Raw genomic sequence first — 17,488 nt, forward strand, 5'->3', positions numbered from 1 at the left:
ATAAATACTCTGTATGTGTTCATTTATGTATAAATACTCTGTATATGTTCATTACATACACACACACACACACACACACACCGTGCGCTGAGGTCACACAGGCGCACGGTCATGTGGGACTAATCTGATTGGACGATCATGAGGCCGGAGGTCTACAAACGACCTCTGACCTTTCGCCCCCTGTGGCCAGACGAGTTTTGACAAAAGGAAAATCAGCTTCAGATTTAAAACACCAAACAGACAAAAGAAACAATATGATTTATATTCATTATTTTAAGTTTGAATCATGTTTAAAATGTGACAGATACAAAAGGACTCACACTGGCTCTTCACAATAAAAGTCTGGTCCCTGAATTATAAACAAAAACCTTTCAAAATAAAACACTCATTTCATATTTTCACAATAAAAGCTCTGACAAAAAATCACCTGTTCAAATCTAAAACGATCTTTAGATTCGTTATGAAGCAGCTCTTTCACAATAAAATAATAAAGTGCTTTTATTTTGAAATGTGCAAATGTTCAGCTCCAGGTCCAAGACTCAGGACAAACACGAGGTCCAGACGTCACACGAGGTCCAGACGTCACACGGGGTCCAGACGTCACACGAGGTCCAGACGTCACACGGGGTCCAGACGTCACACGAGGTCCAGACGTCACACGAGGTCCAGACGTCACACGAGGTCCAGACGTCACACGGGGTCTTTGGGTCTAAAGTGTCTCCAAGTCTGAGCCAGGACCCCGGTCTGGACCAGGATCAGATGGACTGAGCTGGACCTCAGGAGGGGGCGGAGCAGAGGTGGGCGGAGCAGAGGTGGGGGGAGCAGAGGTGGGCGGAGCAGAGGTGGGCAGAGCAGAGGTGGGCGGAGCAGATGGGAGCAGGATGTGGTGGATGAAGCTGGGGACCTGGAGGCCCGTCTCCACGGCGATGCCTCCACACCACACCTGCACAGGTGACACGTGTAAAGAGAGTGCTCTGATTGGCCAAAATGATCTGAGCTGTGATTGGTTCAAACTCACGGAGAAGGCGGGGACGAGTGATTGGTTGAACTTTGTTCTGAACGAGTGAATGAGGCGCATCTGCTCCACGTCGATGAAGAGCAGGTCACCTGACACAAACCGAGACGCGTGATTGGACACAGCTCATAATAATAATAATAATAATAATAATTAAAACTGCAAGCAGTGATAAAGGCCCTCGCCACCCCTTGCGACTGCGGAGTACATGCCACCGCGGAGATCCTGCCTTTCGTTCCCCATTACATCACCCCTCCCCCCAGACATGTTCTATTTTTTGATGTGAGTTTCGGATTTTTACGTCGACTTTTTTCCGAGTCGGGCTCCCATTGGCCCCATGAAAATCAAAGTTTGAGGTGGCGCTACCGAGTCGTCTTTCGTTATTTTTTCTCGGGGTCTTTTGTGACAATTAGAGCTCGTCGAGTTCTAATTTTTGACACCACTCACTGCCATGTCGGGGCGTGTTTACTACTTGATTTTTGCCATTTTCCACGCTCCGGACGTGGTTTTAATGAGTCCCTCGCCGGGACTAATAATATTATTATTATTAACTTTTGTGCATCTTGAGGGTCTAATAATTAACTTCTTACACTTGTAAATACAGACTAAAGCTCCACACTGTGGCATTATTACACTATAGCAGCCACACTGTCACCATGGTGACATCACTCACCGTTGCCGTAGTGACAGTAGACCCCCACCCTCGCCGGCACGCTCGGGTGGAGGTTCTTGCTCTTGTTGTTGTGTTTGGCTGAAACAGACGGCTGCAGCCATTGGCTCAGGCTCAGGCTCCAGGAGGCGGGGCTTTTCCCCAGCCGCACGAATCGGCTCAGAGCGCCGCGATAGGCCACGCCCACAGACACGCACTTCCAGTCTCCCATTGGCCGCACCTCCCAGTAGTGCCCGCCCCCCGAGAGCTCCTGGTCTCCTATTGGACAAACTCAACTCAAAAGGATAACGGCAGAGAGAGACAGAGACACAGAGGGACAGAGACACAGAGGGACAGAGACAGAGAGACAGAGGGACAGAGACAGAGGGACAGAGACACAGAGGGACACAGACAGAGACGCAGAGACAGAGGGACAGAGACAGAGACACAGAGACAGACAGAGTCAGAGAGAGAAACAGAGAGACAGAAATGAAAGAGACAGAGAGACAGACAGAGAGAGAGAGTCAGAGAGAGACAGAAATGAATGAGACAGATGAAAGAGACACAGAGAGAGAGAGACAAAAGAGACACAGAGACAGAGAGAGAGACAGAGACGAGAGAGAGACAGAGACGAAAGAGAGACAGAGAGAGAGACAGAGATGAAAGAGAAACAGAGACAGAGACAAAAGAGAGGAGAGAGAGACAGCTCTCACCCAGGACAGTGTACGACTCTCCCGCAAAACGCTCCCTCGACCCTCGGCCAGACGAGGATTTAACCGGAGACACCGTCCCACTGTGTGGACAGAGAGAGAGAGAAAACTGTGAGGGAAAGAGAGAGAGAGAGAGGGAGCCCTCTGTGAAAATGTGTCACACAGTTGATCATGTGACTGAGGATCAGCCAATGAGAGTGTGTGGTGTGATGATGTCATGAAGCGTGACAAATGTAGAATAAGTAACAAATAAGTATAAATATAAACGAGTGAAACATCCAATGAGAGCGCAGCTGTGGAGAGAGGCGGGGTTAATGAGTGTGAAGCAGCCAATGAGAGCGCAGCTGTGGAGAGAGGCGGGGTTAATGAGAGTGAAACATCCAATGAGAGCGCAGCTGTGGAGAGAGGCGGGGTTAATAAAGCAGTGATTGGCCGATGGAGCGGAGATGGGTGTGGTCTACCTGAGAGTCCGGCGCCGCAACGGGAACTGCAGAGGGACAAAGGTCACAACTCAGGAAGAGAAACAACCCCTGAGGTCAGGGTCCTGGTTTAGACCTGGTTTAGTCCTGGTTTAGACCTGGTCTAGTCCTGGTCTAGTCCTGGTTTAGTCCTGGTTTAGTCCTGGTTTAGTCCTGGTCTAGTCCTGGTCTAGTCCTGGTCTAGTCCTGGTTTAGTCCTGGTTTAGTCCTGGTTTAGTCCTGGTCTAGTCCTGGTCTAGTCCTGGTCTAGTCCTGGTCTAGTCCTGGTTTAGACCTGCTTTAGTCCTGCTTTAGTCCTGCTTTAGACCTGCTTTAGACCTGGTTTAGTCCTGGTTTAGTCCTGGTTTAGTCCTGGTTTAGTCCTGGTTTAGTTCTCTGAGGCCGTTTTATAACGTGGAAGTCAACAGACTTGTTTCTTTTATTAAGTCGTTTGATGAATATTGTGAATTAAAAGTTTAAATTAACAGAATGATCCGCAGAGATGAGAACCATAGAGACTCAAGCACAACAGGATGGGTTTAACAGTGTCATGAAGCTGTTTCTATGGGACAGGACTCTACCAGAGACCAGAGACCAGTCTGGTCCGGTCTCTGGTCCGGTCTCTGGTCCGGTCTCTGGTCTGGTCTCTGGTCTGGTCTCTGGTCTCTGGTCTCTGGTCTCTGGTCTCTGGTCTCTGGTCTCTGGTCTCTGGTCTCTGGTCTGGTCTCTGGTCTGGTCTCTGGTCTCTGGTCTCTGGTCTGGTCTCTGGTCCGGTCTCTGGTCTCTGGTCTCTGGTCTGGTCTCTGATCCCTGGTCTCTGGTCTGGTCTCTGGTCTCTGGTCTCTGGTCTGGTCTCTGGTCTCTGGTCTCTGGTCTGGTCTCTGGTCTCTGGTCTCTGGTCCGGTCTCTGGTCTCTGGTCTCTGGTCTCTGGTCTCTGGTCTCTGGTCTCTCTGGTCCGGTCTCTGGTCCGGTCTCTGGTCTCTGGTCTCTGGTCTCTGGTCTCTGGTCTCTGGTCCGGTCTCTGGTCTCTGGTCTCTGGTCTCTGGTCTCTGGTCTCTGGTCTGGTCTCTGGTCTGGTCTCTGGTCTCTGGTCTCTGGTCTCTGGTCTCTGGTCTCTGGTCTCTGGTCTCTGGTCCGGTCTCTGGTCCGGTCTCTGGTCCGGTCTCTGGTCCGGTCTCTGGTCCGGTCTCTGGTCTGGTCTCTGGTCTGGTCTCTGGTCTGGTCTCTGGTTTGGTCTCAGTTTAGTCTCTGGTCTGCGTCTGGACTCTGACCTGGTCTTGGTCTTGCTCCGAGGGTCGTGCCCTTTGCCCTTTGACCCCCAGGTGGCGCTGTGTCTCTCGACGGTGAGTTCTGGATGAGCCGAGTCTGAGTCCAAACCAAAGTCGAACCCTGAGATGCAAAAAGACACGTTAGACCAAGACCGGGACCAGGACTAAGACCAGGACTAAGACCAGGACTAAGACCAGGACTAAGACCAGGACTAAGAGGAGGAGGAGAAGAGATAGGAGTTGAAGGGGAGGAGGAGGAGGAGGAGGAGGAGGAGGAGGAAAAGAGGAGGAGGAGGAGTGTCTGCACCAGGCGTCTCCAGGAGCAGCGTCTCCGAGAATTCTCCTGCTGCAGATTTGTTCCGAGCTCGAACTCTGACCTCCAGGAAGCGGGAATCGAACCGCAGACCTGACAGACACAGGGCAGTGTCAGGAGAAGTGAAGGTGTATGACCCATCCCCCTGACCCCACCTTAGACCCTGCCCCAGACCCCGCCCCTGACCCCGCCCCTGACCCACCACGACCTCAGGTCAAGCTCCTAAGCTCCTCCCACAAGTGCCGCTTTAGAAATGTGCAGTGTACTGCTCTGACCTGAGATGGCGCTGTGCGTGTCTCTAATGCCCTGGATCTTTTCCCAGCATGCCTCAGCCGCGGGGGGCGTGGCCTCACTGTCGCACTTCCTGTACTGCAGCTCGTAGCTGGCTCCTGATTGGTCGACGGCGCTCCATTGGAGGAAGACGGAATTATCTCTGACAAAGCAGCGGCAGACGTCAAGGCGCGGAGCTGACGGCACTGAGGGGAAAGGTCAGAGGTCACAGAGATCACCAGAGGCACAGAGGGCGGGGGTCACAGAGGGCACAGGGGGCAGAGGTCACAGGTTGGCTACACTATAAGAGCAGTCATGGGAGCCAAGAGACACAATACTCACCATGGAAACGACGGTGAGAGGCTAAAACCAAGGCAACGTAGAGAGACGTGAGTCAAATGTCAGGAACAGCCAGATGCCCTACCTGAAGCACTGGACACTGACCAAGGCCAGACGCCTAAAGAGGTTCACACGAGATAATGAAGAAAGACAAACACGACCAGTGAAAGTGTTCGCTCAATGAGTAACACCAGACCCACCAAGGCTGGAAAACCAACAGGACGAGTAAGGTCTATGGGAGAAGGAGGCACCACATCCCACAGCCCTAACCCTGAACAGAATCACCATCACAGACGTCCAGGAAACAGTCTCAGGCATGAAAAACTGGACCAGGCCCTGACATGATCCACACCTACTGGGTAAAGACGCTCACTGCTCTCCATGAGCGTCTGGAGCACAAATGGACCAGCTGAGAATGGACTCACCCTGAAAGTCTAAGTGAAGAGTGTACGACCCTGATCCAGAAGGATCCCTCAAAGGGTAAAGTACTATCCAACTATCCACCAATCACCTGTCTCTCCACAACATGGAGGCTCATGTCAGGATCATTGTGGCTAAGATAAGTGGGACCAGCTCCTGGTCGACCGAACAGTCGCCCGAGACTGCAGAACCCCTGAGACCAACCTGTGCCCGGACTGATACAATAAAAATCTACGACTCAATGCCACACACATGGATCACTGAACGGAGCTGTAGAACATCTACAGGACTCTAAGAGCCTTCAGCTCCAGGAGGTTGTGGAGCCTTGAGGCCAATGGTCATTTGCACAAGTGACCATCAAATGTGGCATATACCAAGGACACGCCCTGTCCCTCTGCTGTTCTGCAGAGTCTGAACCTCCTCAGACAAATCATCAACAAGACAGAATATGGACACGACTCAGGAACAGGACGACCATCAGTCACCTCCTCTACATGGACCACATCAAACTGTACGCTAAGAATGAGACATCGACTCACTGATCCACACCACCAGGATCTACACCACCAGGATCTACACCACCAGGATCTACACCACCAGGATCTACAGCACCAGGATCTACACCACCAGGATCTACAGCACAGACACTGGAATGTCATTCAGGCTGGAGAAGTGCAGCCGGACGATGACAAAGAGAGGGAAGGTCGTCCACACAGAAGGGGTCTCCCTCCCGGAAGGAACAATAGCAGACACTGAGGACAGTTACAAGGACCTTGGTGTCCCACAAGCAAATGGCAACAAGAGGAAACAAGGAAACCAGCCACGGCCAAATACCTCAGACGAGTAAGAGAAGTCCTAAGGAGTCAGCTCAATGGAACAAGACCCAGGCAATAAACAGCTACGCCCTGGAAGTATCAGATACCAGCAGGAATCATCAGCCAAAGGAGGAGATACAGACCACAGACGGCTCATCCTGGAGCACAGGAGTCATGAGCACCAGAGCGATGGAGGCCCAGATCTACCACAACAGACAAGACCCAAGGTGTAGGCTGTACAAAGAGGCCCCTGAGACAATCCAGCTCATAACTGCAGGTGTAAGACGCTGCAGGGAAAGCAAACATGGAGCGACATAACCAAGAGGAGCCAGAGTGAAACATCTGTGCAGAGAACGGACTGGAAACCCCGAGGTCAAGGTGGGAAACACCTCCAAAGGTCGTGGAGAATGAACCAAGATCCTGTGGGACTTCAGATACAGACAGATACAGAATGGACCAACCGGAGGTGGAGAAACAACAAAGCAAAGATCCAAGTGAACATCAGGAAAAAGGAACATGAGAAACTAGAGAAATACCAAAACAAGAGCTGGAGAAGGTCTGGAAGGTGAAGGCATCAGTGGTGCCCGTGGTCATCAGGGCACTCGGGGCAGTGACCCCCAAACTGGAGGAGTGAATACAACAGATCCCAGGAAAAACATCACCAGTGAGTCTGGGGTGTTTCTCCAGAGAACTTTTGAGGGACACTCAGCCTTTAACTCGCTGAAGGTTTCAGTCTTCACTTTGGAGGACGTTTTATCAGGATTTTCACCACATCGGCCTCAACTCCTCAGCGGGACTCATCGTCTCGGTTCTGGGTGCCGTCTTTTCTGTTTGCTGCTTATGCAGGAGTTCATTTGGCAGGAAGTGGTCCTCACCTGGCAGGAAGTCGAGCCTGTGAAGCCCCGCCCTCTCTGCACTGAAGTCAACGGCAAACTGCGACATGTCGGGAGAGGTCAAAGGTCGAGTGGTGATTCTGAACGCGGACGCCATCGTCACGCTGAGAAGAAGGGAAGAGTAAAGCAGAGGAAAGAAGAGAGGAGACCGAGAAGAGGAGAGGAAAGAGGAGAAAGAAGAAGAGAGGAGAGAGAGGAGGAGAGGAGGAGGAGAGAGAGAAGAAGAGGACGAGGGGAGAAAGGAAAAGAGTTGAAAGAGGAGGAAAGAATAGGAAAGGAGAGAGAAAAGAGGGTAGGAGAGAAGAGGAAGAGAGATGGGGAGAGAGGAGGAAGAGAGAGGGGGAGAGAGGAGGAAGAGAGAGGGGGAGAGAGGAGGAAGAGGAGTGTGCCTCACCGCTCTTTGATCTCTTTGGCCGCCTGAAACACAAAACTCTGTTAGATTCACTGAACGACGCGTTAAAGCTGCACTCTGGCACTTTTCTGCCGCCCGTCTCTATGGAGATGTTCAGTGAGAAATGCAACAAAGACGAGTTAAATTCTCCACCAGAAAAGTTCCACAGTGTAGCTTTAAAACTCCAGGCTGTGGGTCACAACAGAGTTAAAGCCCCACTGCGGGACATTTATCACATTAGAGCAGAGTTAAAGCCCCACTGCGGGACATTTATCACATTAGAGCAGAGTTAAAGCCCCACTGCGGGACATTTATCACATTAGAGCAGAGTTAAAGCCCCACTGCGGGACATTTATCACATTAGAGCAGAGTTAAAGCCCCACTGCGCGACATTTATCACATTAGAGCAGAGTTAAAGCCCCACTGCGGGACATTTCCTTTTTTGGGGTCACCTGCAGAAAGCGGGCGTCGTTGCTGATGAGGAGGGCGGAGTTAGCGAAGGTCAGCAGCTCCTCACTGGACGCCAGAGCACTTTGCCCCTCCCCCTGCTGTGCCTGCCAATCAGAACACAGGACTCATTTAAACTGAGTCACAGATGAAATGTTCCACTGTGAAACTTTAACTGAAAAATCTAATGTAACAATGAACTCAAAACAAATGTAAGATCAGACCACAGACACGGCTAACGCGCTAGCCACAGCGCTACAAACAGGAAGTGACCACGAGCGCGCTTCACTGGGGCCCCTCCCTCTGTAACTGCTGCTGTCAGGCTAATCACACAGCCCCTCCCCCTCCTCACACAGCCCCGCCCCCTCCTCATAAGCCCCTCCCCCTCCTCACACAGCCCCTCCCTCTGCTCCTCACAAGCCCCTCCCTCTCCTCACACAGCCCCTCCCCCTCCTCACACAGCCCCTCCCCTTCCTCACACAGCCCCTCCCCCTCCTCACATAGCCCCTCCCCCTCCTCACACAGCCCCTCCCCCTCCTCACACAGCCCCGCCCCTCCTCACACAGCCCCGCCCCAATCACATGGCCTCTTCCACACACGCAGATCTGAGCCTCACGTGATTGGCCGATAAAGGAACGCTCTTATTGGTCAGTTTGTCTCTTATTGACCAATGATGTGTCTCTATGAGCGTGTTACCTGCAGCTCCGCCTCTTTCCTCTGCTGTGATTGGACAATGGCTGCTCGGAGCTCCGTCCCCCTCTCCTCCAGGGCGGAGCTTAACTGCTCTAGCTCCTCCTCCAGTTCTGACATCACTCGACATGACTCCTCCTTAAGGAAGCAAGGAAGCAAGGAGGCAAGGAAACAAAGAAATGAGGGTTTAGTCCCAGTTCAGTCCAGGTTCTGGACTCACCTGTAGTCCAGTCCGGGTCCATTCCAGGGTTCGGAGGAAGTCCTTGAGTTCTTGGTTCTTATTGGTCAGAGTGATGATGATGCGACGCAGAGCCTCCTGTAACAAACAGAGTCAGACCAGAACCAGGACCAGGACCGGACCAGAACAGGACCAGGATCAGACCAGGACCGGACCAGGATTAAACCAGGACTAAGCCAGGACTAAACCAGGACTAAACCAGGATCAGACCAGGACTAAACCAGGATCAGACCAGGACTAAACCAGGACTAAGCCAGGACTAAACCAGGACTAAACCAGGACTAAACCAGGATCAGACCAGGACTAAACCAGGACTAAGCCAGGACTAAACCAGGATCAGACCAGGACTAAACCAGGACTAAACCAGACCTAAACCAGGACTAAACCAGGACTAAGCCAGGACTAAACCAGGACCAGACCAGGACTAAACCAGGATCAGACCAGGACTAAACCAGGACTAAGCCAGGACTAAACCAGGACTAAACCAGGACTAAGCCAGGACTAAACCAGGACTAAACCAGGATCAGACCAGGACTAAACCAGGATCAGACCAGGACTAAACCAGGATCAGACCAGGACTAAACCAGGACTAAGCCAGGACTAAACCAGGACTAAGCCAGGACTAAACCAGGACTAAACCAGGACAAAACCAGGACTAAACCAGGACTAAACCAGGACTAAACCAGGATCAGACCAGGACTAAACCAGGACTAAACCAGGATCAGACCAGGACTAAACCAGGACTAAACCAGGACTAAGCCAGGACTAAACCAGGATCAGACCAGGACTAAGCCAGGACTAAACCAGGACTAAACCAGGACAAAACCAGGACTAAACCAGGACTAAGCCAGGACTAAACCAGGATCAGACCAGGACTAAACCAGGACTAAGCCAGGACTAAACCAGGACTAAACCAGGACTAAACCAGGACTAAACCAGGACTAAACCAGGATCAGACCAGGACTAAACCAGGACTAAACCAGGATCAGACCGGGACTAAACCAGGACTAAACCAGGACTAAGCCAGGACTAAACCAGGACTAAACCAGGATCAGACCCGGTGCTGGCTGTAGGTCACTGTGTGCCCGGTTGTGTCCGGTCCCGGTTCCCGTGGCCCTGATCTGGACCATCCCGGGACAAGCGCGCCCCCTGCACTGTGCACGCGCCGCATTGTGCCACGCACGCCCTCCTCGGTCGCGGATCATAAACGGATCGATACTCGCCTTTTGCGCGTCCATCGGAATCAGGAGCGGCGGAAGTGACGTTTCAGCGGTGCACCTGCGCTTCCGGTCTGAGCCTTCACAATAAAAGTAGCTCTGTGTGACGTGAACACAAAAAGACACGTTTGTAAGATGTGTTTTATTTAAAGAAAATGTATTAGACACAAAAAGGTCTGAGACAGACACGTGACTCGTGATTTTAACAAATATCTGATTAGAATCCTGTTGAAACATGTAGAGAGTAAAGTTTTTATTATATCAAACACACAAGAAAAATATTTACAAATAACGGTTCATTCAGAGGATTTCTAAAATATAATCGGACTTTTTGACTCTATCTGCTGTGGGACATCAGAGCTGCAGTTCTTCATTCGTCCTGCACATGGCGCTGTTGAGTCCTGGCGCAGGCGCACGGTGCGTGAGGACGTAGTGACGTGATGACGCAAGGTAAACAAACGCGTGTCCCTAAAAGCGCGTGAGCCACGCGGCTTCGCTCCGGATCCATGTCCCAGGCTCAGGTGAGACCCGCAGAACCGGACCAGGACTAGGACCAGGACTAAGACTAGGACTAGGACCAGGACTGGGACCAGGACCAGGACTAGGACCAGGACTAAGACTAGGACCAGGACTAAGACTAGGACCAGGACCAGGACCAGGACTAGGACCAGGACTAAGACTAGGACTAGGACCAGGACTGGGACCAGGACCAGGACCAGGACTAGGACCAGGACTAAGACTAGGACCAGGACCAGGACTAAGACTAGGACTAGGACCAGGACCAGGACTAGGACCAGGACTAAGACCAGGACTTGGACCAGAACCAGGACTAAGACTAGGACTAGGACCAGGACCAGGACTGGGACCGGGACCGAGGGTCACGGTGAAAGTTTCCAAAGGAACTGGAGAGTTTTATATCTGTGTGATACTAGAATACACTACTGCAGTACTACAGTATACTACTGCAGTACTACAGTATACTACTGCAGTACTACAGTATACTACTGCAGTACTACAGTACACTACTGCAGTACAACAGTATACTACTGCAGTACTACAGTATACAACTGCAGTACTACAATATACCGCAGTGTTGACTCTCTACACATTGTGTAGACTCTGTAGACTATCTGTGGACTCTGTGGACTCTCTGTGGACTCTGTGGACTCTCTGTGGACTCTCTGTGGACTCTGTGTGGACTCTGTGTGGACTCTCTGTGGACTCTGTGGACTGTGTGGACTCTCTGTAGACTCTGTGGACTCTCTGTGGACTCTCTGTGGACTCTGTGGACTCTCTGTAGACTCTGTGGACTCTCTGTGGACTCTCTGTGGACTCTCTGTGGACTCTGTGGACTCTGTGGACTCTCTGTGGACTCTGTGGACTCTCTGTGGACTCTCTGTGGACTCTGTATGATGTTTTAAATATAGTTTGATATTTCTGAGCAGATTCTGAGATTGTGATCCTGAGCTGTTTTTTATCGCAGGTTAAAGTGCTGTACTTCGCTAGGAGCGCTGACCTCACAGGTTTGAGGGAGGAGCCTGTATCTGTGGCCACACCCATCAGTGGGCGTGGGCTGTGGGTGGAGCTACAGCGCCGCCACCCAAGGTCTGACCCGTGACTCCATGTGACCTGACCTCTGACCCTTGTGTGTTGTGTGAACGTACCTGACCCCGGATTCCTGTGTCCAGCCTGACCTTTGACCCCAATGTGCTCTGACCTCTGTCCCCTCCGTCTCTGTCCTCAGCCTGTCCGCGCTGCAGGGGGCGCTGGTGCTCGCTGTGCGGCAGGAGTTTGTTGCCGTTGACGACGATCAGCCGCTGTTGCTCGGTGACGGTGACGAGGTCGCCGTGGTCCCGCCCCTCAGCGGCGGTTAATCACAATGGAGCCGCCCGATTGGCCCGAGCGCAGAGACGTGTTCAAGCTGTGCTCTGACGCACTGTCGCTGCAGGAAGTGGTCGAGGCCGCCAGAAGTCCAAAGTGTGGAGCCGTGTCGGTGTTCCTTGGTCAGAACTCAACCGGGACTAAAGTAGGACTAAACCAGGACTAAAGTTGGACTAAACTACTAGTAGTGGTAGTAGTAGTAGAACTTGTAGTAGTAGATGTGGTAGTAGTTGTAGTCACTGGTTGTGTGTTTTTATTTATAGGGACGACTCGTGAGGACGTGGTCAACGGCCAAAAGGTGATTGGTCTGGAGTATCAGGCATATGAGTCCATGGTCCAATCAGAGCTCTCCAAACTGAGCCGTGTCATCAGAGAGCGCTGGCCCCACGTCATGCACATCTGTCTGCACCACCGGCTGGGGTGAGCCGCATGAACACGCCAAGAACACAACAAGAACATGCCAAGAACACACCAAGAACATGCCAAGAACACACGCTGAAAACACACCAGCAACATAGACTAGCAACACACACCAACAGGCCAACAACACACACCAGCAACACACGCCAAGAACACACCATGAAGGAACACACAGAGACACACTTAAGGCTTATACTTATGCATGTTTTTTATACATAAACATGCTCTGCTCTGATTGGTTCTCTGATTCCCTGCTCTGCTCTGATTGGTTCTCTGATTCCCTGCTCTGCTCTGATTGGTTCTCTGATTCCCTGCTCTGCTCTGATTGGTTCTCTGACTTCCTGCTTTGCTCTGATTGGCAGGTGGGTGTCGGTGGGTGAGGCCAGCGTCATCGTGGCGGTCTCAGCTCCTCATCGGCGCGACTCTGAAGAGGCCGTTCAGTTCTGTGTGACTCAGCTCAAAGCCCTGGTGCCCATCTGGAAGAAGGTACCACCCCTGTGCCCCCTACGCCCTGTAACCTCCCACTGCACCACCTGTGCCACCCGCCTGTGTGTGCTGCGTGTGTGTGCCCATTGTGCTCATCCTGATGTATACTTAGTTCACACCTGGTTCACACTTAGTTCACACCTGGTTCACACTTAGTTCACACCTGGTTCACACTTAGTTCACACCTGGTTCACCCCTGGTTCACACTTAGTTCACACTTGGTTCACTCCTGGTTCCCACTTAGTTCACACCTGGTTCACACCTGGTTCACACTTAGTTCACACTTGGTTCACACTTAGTTCACACCTGGTTCACACTTAGTTCACACTTGGTTCACACCTGGTTCACACTTAGATCACACCTGGTTCACACTTAGTTCACACTTAGTTCACACTTAGTTCACACCTGGTTCACACCTGGTTCACACTTAGTTCACACTTAGTTCACACTTAGTTCACACCTGGTTCACACCTGGTTTCTTTCTTACAGGAGGTGTTTGAGGGGGGACAGTGTAGGTGGAATGAAAACTCTGAGTGTAGCTGGAGCCAGAACCATCGAAGCAAAACCAGGACCAAAACCGAGACCAAGGACCAGGACCAGACCCAGGACCACACCCAACCCTGAGCCCACCTCATACTGCTGCACAGCGCCACCTGCTGCTAAAACCCTGCACTGAAAATAAAGATGAAGAAAGATGAAGTGTGTCTGAGTTTCATTCGAACAGATCACAATCTCCCAGAACTCCTCTGGAATCTCGTTCTGGTTTAGTCCAGGTTTAGTCCTGGTTTAGTCCTGAGTCAGAATACAGCTCTCTGATTGGCCCGTTTATCTGAAAACTTTACAAAATACATTTTAATGCAGATATTCAGTATTCTGTGACTAAACTGGGACTACGGATGGAAATTAGCCATATGGCTACAGTCCGGCGTGTTTACATTCGTGCTTTTGTCATGTATGTTCATTAACATGCACTGTCCCAATCAAATAAACAAATAAACACAGAAGAACATTACAGATTATTACATATATTAATGATTAAATTATAGATTGTAGAATATTATAGATTTTAAAATCACAAGTGTTCTGGAGGTTTTCACGGTCCAATGTAATAAAAATGTTCTCACGTGAAAGTTTGAAAAGCCATGGTTACCATGGTAACTGTCAAACAGAGTCACAAATGTGCCTTAATGAAAGAAGTTTTCTTTACATGATACAGAACACAAAGGTTTGAGCATGTGCACGTGACCCAGAACATGGAGCTTTGTGTTCAGACTCTTCTCTTTATACTCTTCACTTTAGACTCTTCTCTTTATACTCTTCACTTTAGACTCTTCACTTTCAAGATTCAAGATTTCTTTATTTGTCTCCCTTAGGAGAAATTTTTCTTGGACCAATGGGCTCACACCACAAAAAACAAACAAAACCATACCCAGGGTGCAGTACATCTCTCTCCACACACCATCACTCATTTCTACATCATTTATCATTTAACAGTTTCACTGAAACAGGTACAAATGAATGTTTATATCTGTTATATTTCCACCGTGGTGCCCTGTACCTCCTCCCCGAACTCAACAGTTCATACTCAGGGTACAACACATGTGTCGGGTCTGAAAGAATGCTCCTGGTCTGTCTCCTCATGGCCTGTTTGTAAAGTTCTTGAGGGCTCAGAGGGAACTTTACAAACAGGCCTCATGGCCTGTTTGTAAACTCTTCTCTTTAAACTCTTCTCTTTATACTCTTCTCTTTATACTCTTCTCTTTTGACTCTTCTCTTTTGACTCTTCTCTTTTGACTCTTCTCTTTTTACTCTTCTCTTTATACTCTTCTCTTTATACTCTTCTCTTTAGACTCTTCTCTTTAGACTCTTCCCTTTTGACTCTTCCCTTTTGACTCTTCTCTTTATACTCTTCTCTTTAGACTCTTCTCTTTAGACTCTTCCCTTTTGACTCTTCCCTTTCGACTCTTCCCTTTCGACTCTTCTCTTTCGACTCTTCCCTTTCGACTCTTCCCTTTCGACTCTTCTCTTTTGACTCTTCTCTTTAGACTCTTCTCTTTAGACTCTTCTCTTTTGACTCTTCTCTTTTGACTCTTCTCTTTTGACTCTTCTCTTTTGACTCTTCTCTTTAGACTCTTCACTTTAAACTCTTCTCTTTATACTCTTCTCTTTTGACTCTTCTCTTTATACTCTTCTCTTTATACTCTTCTCTTTATACTCTTCTCTTTAGACTCTTCCCTTTTGACTCTTCTCTTTTGACTCTTCTCTTTTGACTATTCTCTTTATACTCTTCTCTTTAGACTCTTCTCTTTAGACTCTTCCCTTTTGACTCTTCCCTTTTGACTCTTCCCTTTATACTCTTCCCTTTATACTCTTCTCTTTAGACTCTTCTCTTTAGACTCTTCCCTTTTGACTCTTCTCTTTCGACTCTTCCCTTTCGACTCTTCTCTTTCGACTCTTCCCTTTTGACTCTTCCCTTTTGACTCTTCTCTTTTGACTCTTCTCTTTTGACTCTTCTCTTTAGACTCTTCTCTTTTGACTCTTCTCTTTTGACTCTTCTCTTTTGACTCTTCTCTTTAGACTCTTCTCTTTTGATTCTTCTCTTTAGACTCTTCTCTTTTGACTCTTCTATTTAGACTCTTCTCTTTAGACTCTTCTCTTTTGACTCTTCTCTTTAGACTCTTCTCTTTAGACTCTTCCCTTTTGACTCTTCTCTTTTGACTCTTCTCTTTTGACTCTTCTCTTTAGACTCTTCCCTTTTGACTCTTCTCTTTAGACTCTTCTCTTTAGACTCTTCTCTTTTGACTCTTCTCTTTAGACTCTTCACTTTAGACTCTTCTCTTTATCCTCTTCTCTTTATACTCTTCTCTTTATACTCTTCTCTTTATACTCTTCTCTTTTGACTCTTCTCTTTTGACTCTTCTCTTTAGACTCTTCTCTTTAGACTCTTCTCTTTAGACTCTTCTCTTTTGACCCTTCTCTTTTGACTCTTCTCTTTATACTCTTCTCTTTTGACCCTTCTCTTTTGACTCTTCTCTTTTGACCCTTCTCTTTTGACTCTTCTCTTTATACTCTTCTCTTTATACTCTTCTCTTTTGACCCTTCTCTTTTGACTCTTCTCTTTTGACTCTTCTCTTTATACTCTTCTCTTTATACTCTTCTCTTTTGACTCTTCTCTTTATACTCTTCTCTTTATACTCTTCTCTTTATACTCTTCTCTTTAGACTCTTCCCTTTTGACTCTTCCCTTTTGACTCTTCCCTTTTGACTCTTCTCTTTTGACTCTTCTCTTTTGACTCTTCTCTTTATACTCTTCTCTTTATACGCTTCTCTTTAGACTCTTCCCTTTTGACTCTTCCCTTTTGACTCTTCTCTTTAGACTCATCTCTTTAGACTCTTCCCTTTTGACTCTTCCCTTTCGACTCTTCCCTTTCGACTCTTCTCTTTCGACTCTTCCCTTTCGACTCTTCCCTTTTGACTCTTCTCTTTAGACTCTTCTCTTTAGACTCTTCTCTTTAGACTCTTCTCTTTTGACTCTTCTCTTTTGACTCTTCTCTTTTGACTCTTCTCTTTAGACTCTTCCCTTTTGACTCTTCCCTTTTGACTCTTCTCTTTTGACTCTTCTCTTTTGACTCTTCTCTTTAGACTCTTCTCTTTTGACTCTTCTCTTTAGACTCTTCTCTTTAGACTCTTCTCTTTAGACTCTTCCCTTTTGACTCTTCTCTTTTGACTCTTCTCTTTAGACTCTTCCCTTTTGACTCTTCTCTTTAGACTCTTCTCTTTAGACTCTTCTCTTTATACTCTTCTCTTTAGACTCTTCCCTTTTGACTCTTCCCTTTTGACTCTTCTCTTTTGACTCTTCTCTTTTGACTCTTCTCTTTAGACTCTTCTCTTTTGACCCTTCTCTTTTGACTCTTCTCTTTTGACTCTTCTCTTTTGACCCTTCTCTTTATACTCTTCTCTTTAGACTCTTCTCTTTAGACTCTTCTCTTTTGACTCTTCTCTTTAGACTCTTCTCTTTTGACCCTTCTCTTTTGACTCTTCTCTTTATACTCTTCTCTTTTGACCCTTCTCTTTTGACTCTTCTCTTTTGACCCTTCTCTTTTGACTCTTCTCTTTTGACTCTTCTCTTTTGACTCTTCTCTTTTGACTCTTCTCTTTAGACTCCTCTTTATACTCTTCTCTTTATACTCTTCTCTTTTGACTCTTCTCTTTATACTCTTCTCTTTTGACCCTTCTCTTTTGACTCTTCTCTTTTGACTCTTCTCTTTTGACTCTTCTCTTTTGACTCTTCTCTTTAGACTCCTCTTTATACTCTCCTCTTTATACTCTTCTCTTTATACTCTTCTCTTTTGACTCTTCTCTTTTGACTCTTCTCTTTATACTCTTTTGACTCTTCTCTTTTGACTCTTCTCTTTTGACCCTTCTCTTTTGACCCTTCTCTTTTGACTCTTCTCTTTTGACCCTTCTCTTTAGACTCTTCTCTTTATACTCTTCTCTTTATACTCTTCTCTTTTGACTCTTCTCTTTTGACTCTTCTCTTTTGACCCTTCTCTTTTGACTCTTCTCTT

General features: G+C 48.5%; 2 protein-coding genes across 3 annotated transcripts; one reads left to right on the forward strand and one right to left on the reverse strand.

The window, feature by feature from the left end:
• Positions 1-261: 261 nt before the first annotated feature.
• On the reverse strand, positions 262-10,183 carry fsd1l (fibronectin type III and SPRY domain containing 1-like). Its single transcript, XM_055225639.1, has 13 exons — positions 10,141-10,183; positions 8,900-8,995; positions 8,686-8,817; positions 7,995-8,096; positions 7,546-7,568; positions 7,134-7,255; positions 4,690-4,890; positions 4,409-4,507; positions 4,105-4,222; positions 2,378-2,457; positions 1,689-1,943; positions 1,019-1,107; positions 262-943 (listed from the first exon to the last, which is right to left on the reverse strand). Exons 1-13 carry the CDS (start codon positions 10,153-10,155, stop codon positions 710-712), a joined length of 1,566 nt encoding a protein of 521 aa, XP_055081614.1. The 5' UTR covers positions 10,156-10,183; the 3' UTR covers positions 262-709.
• A 400-nt stretch (positions 10,184-10,583) lies between these two features.
• LOC117379265 (molybdopterin synthase catalytic subunit) lies at positions 10,584-13,620 on the forward strand. Of its 2 annotated transcripts, XM_033975949.2 has the most exons (5): positions 10,584-10,655; positions 11,879-12,137; positions 12,279-12,435; positions 12,798-12,921; positions 13,411-13,620. In XM_033975949.2, exons 2-5 carry the CDS (start codon positions 12,014-12,016, stop codon positions 13,543-13,545), a joined length of 540 nt encoding a protein of 179 aa, XP_033831840.1. In that variant the 5' UTR covers positions 10,584-10,655; positions 11,879-12,013; the 3' UTR covers positions 13,546-13,620. The 2 variants fall into 2 exon arrangements, with proteins under 2 accessions (XP_033831840.1, XP_033831844.1); XM_033975953.2 differs by lacking the exons at positions 12,279-12,435; positions 12,798-12,921; positions 13,411-13,620 and adding an exon at positions 11,618-11,739 and having other exon boundaries at positions 10,587-10,655; positions 11,879-12,099.
• The last annotated feature ends 3,868 nt before the right edge of the window (positions 13,621-17,488 follow it).

The sequence above is a fragment of the Periophthalmus magnuspinnatus genome, chromosome 12, assembly GCF_009829125.3.
Source record: "Periophthalmus magnuspinnatus isolate fPerMag1 chromosome 12, fPerMag1.2.pri, whole genome shotgun sequence".
Classification (NCBI taxonomy): Eukaryota; Metazoa; Chordata; class Actinopteri; order Gobiiformes; family Gobiidae; genus Periophthalmus; species Periophthalmus magnuspinnatus.

Bases quoted from the DNA above. Each gene is read 5' to 3' on its own strand.
- LOC117379265 (XM_033975949.2), top strand. From the start codon at position 12,014: ATGGAGCCGCCCGATTGGCCCGAGCGCAGAGACGTGTTCAAGCTGTGC. The intron at 12,138-12,278 runs GTCAGAACTCAA...TTTTATTTATAG, and splicing joins AGCCGTGTCGGTGTTCCTTG to GGACGACTCGTGAGGACGTG. The intron at 12,436-12,797 runs GTGAGCCGCATG...TCTGATTGGCAG, and splicing joins TGTCTGCACCACCGGCTGGG to GTGGGTGTCGGTGGGTGAGG.
- fsd1l (XM_055225639.1), bottom strand. The intron at 4,508-4,689 runs GTCAGAGCAGTA...TGTGTCTGTCAG, and splicing joins CACGCACAGCGCCATCTCAG to GTCTGCGGTTCGATTCCCGC. The intron at 1,944-2,377 runs GTGAGAGCTGTC...TTTGTCCAATAG, and splicing joins AGAGTCGTACACTGTCCTGG to GAGACCAGGAGCTCTCGGGG.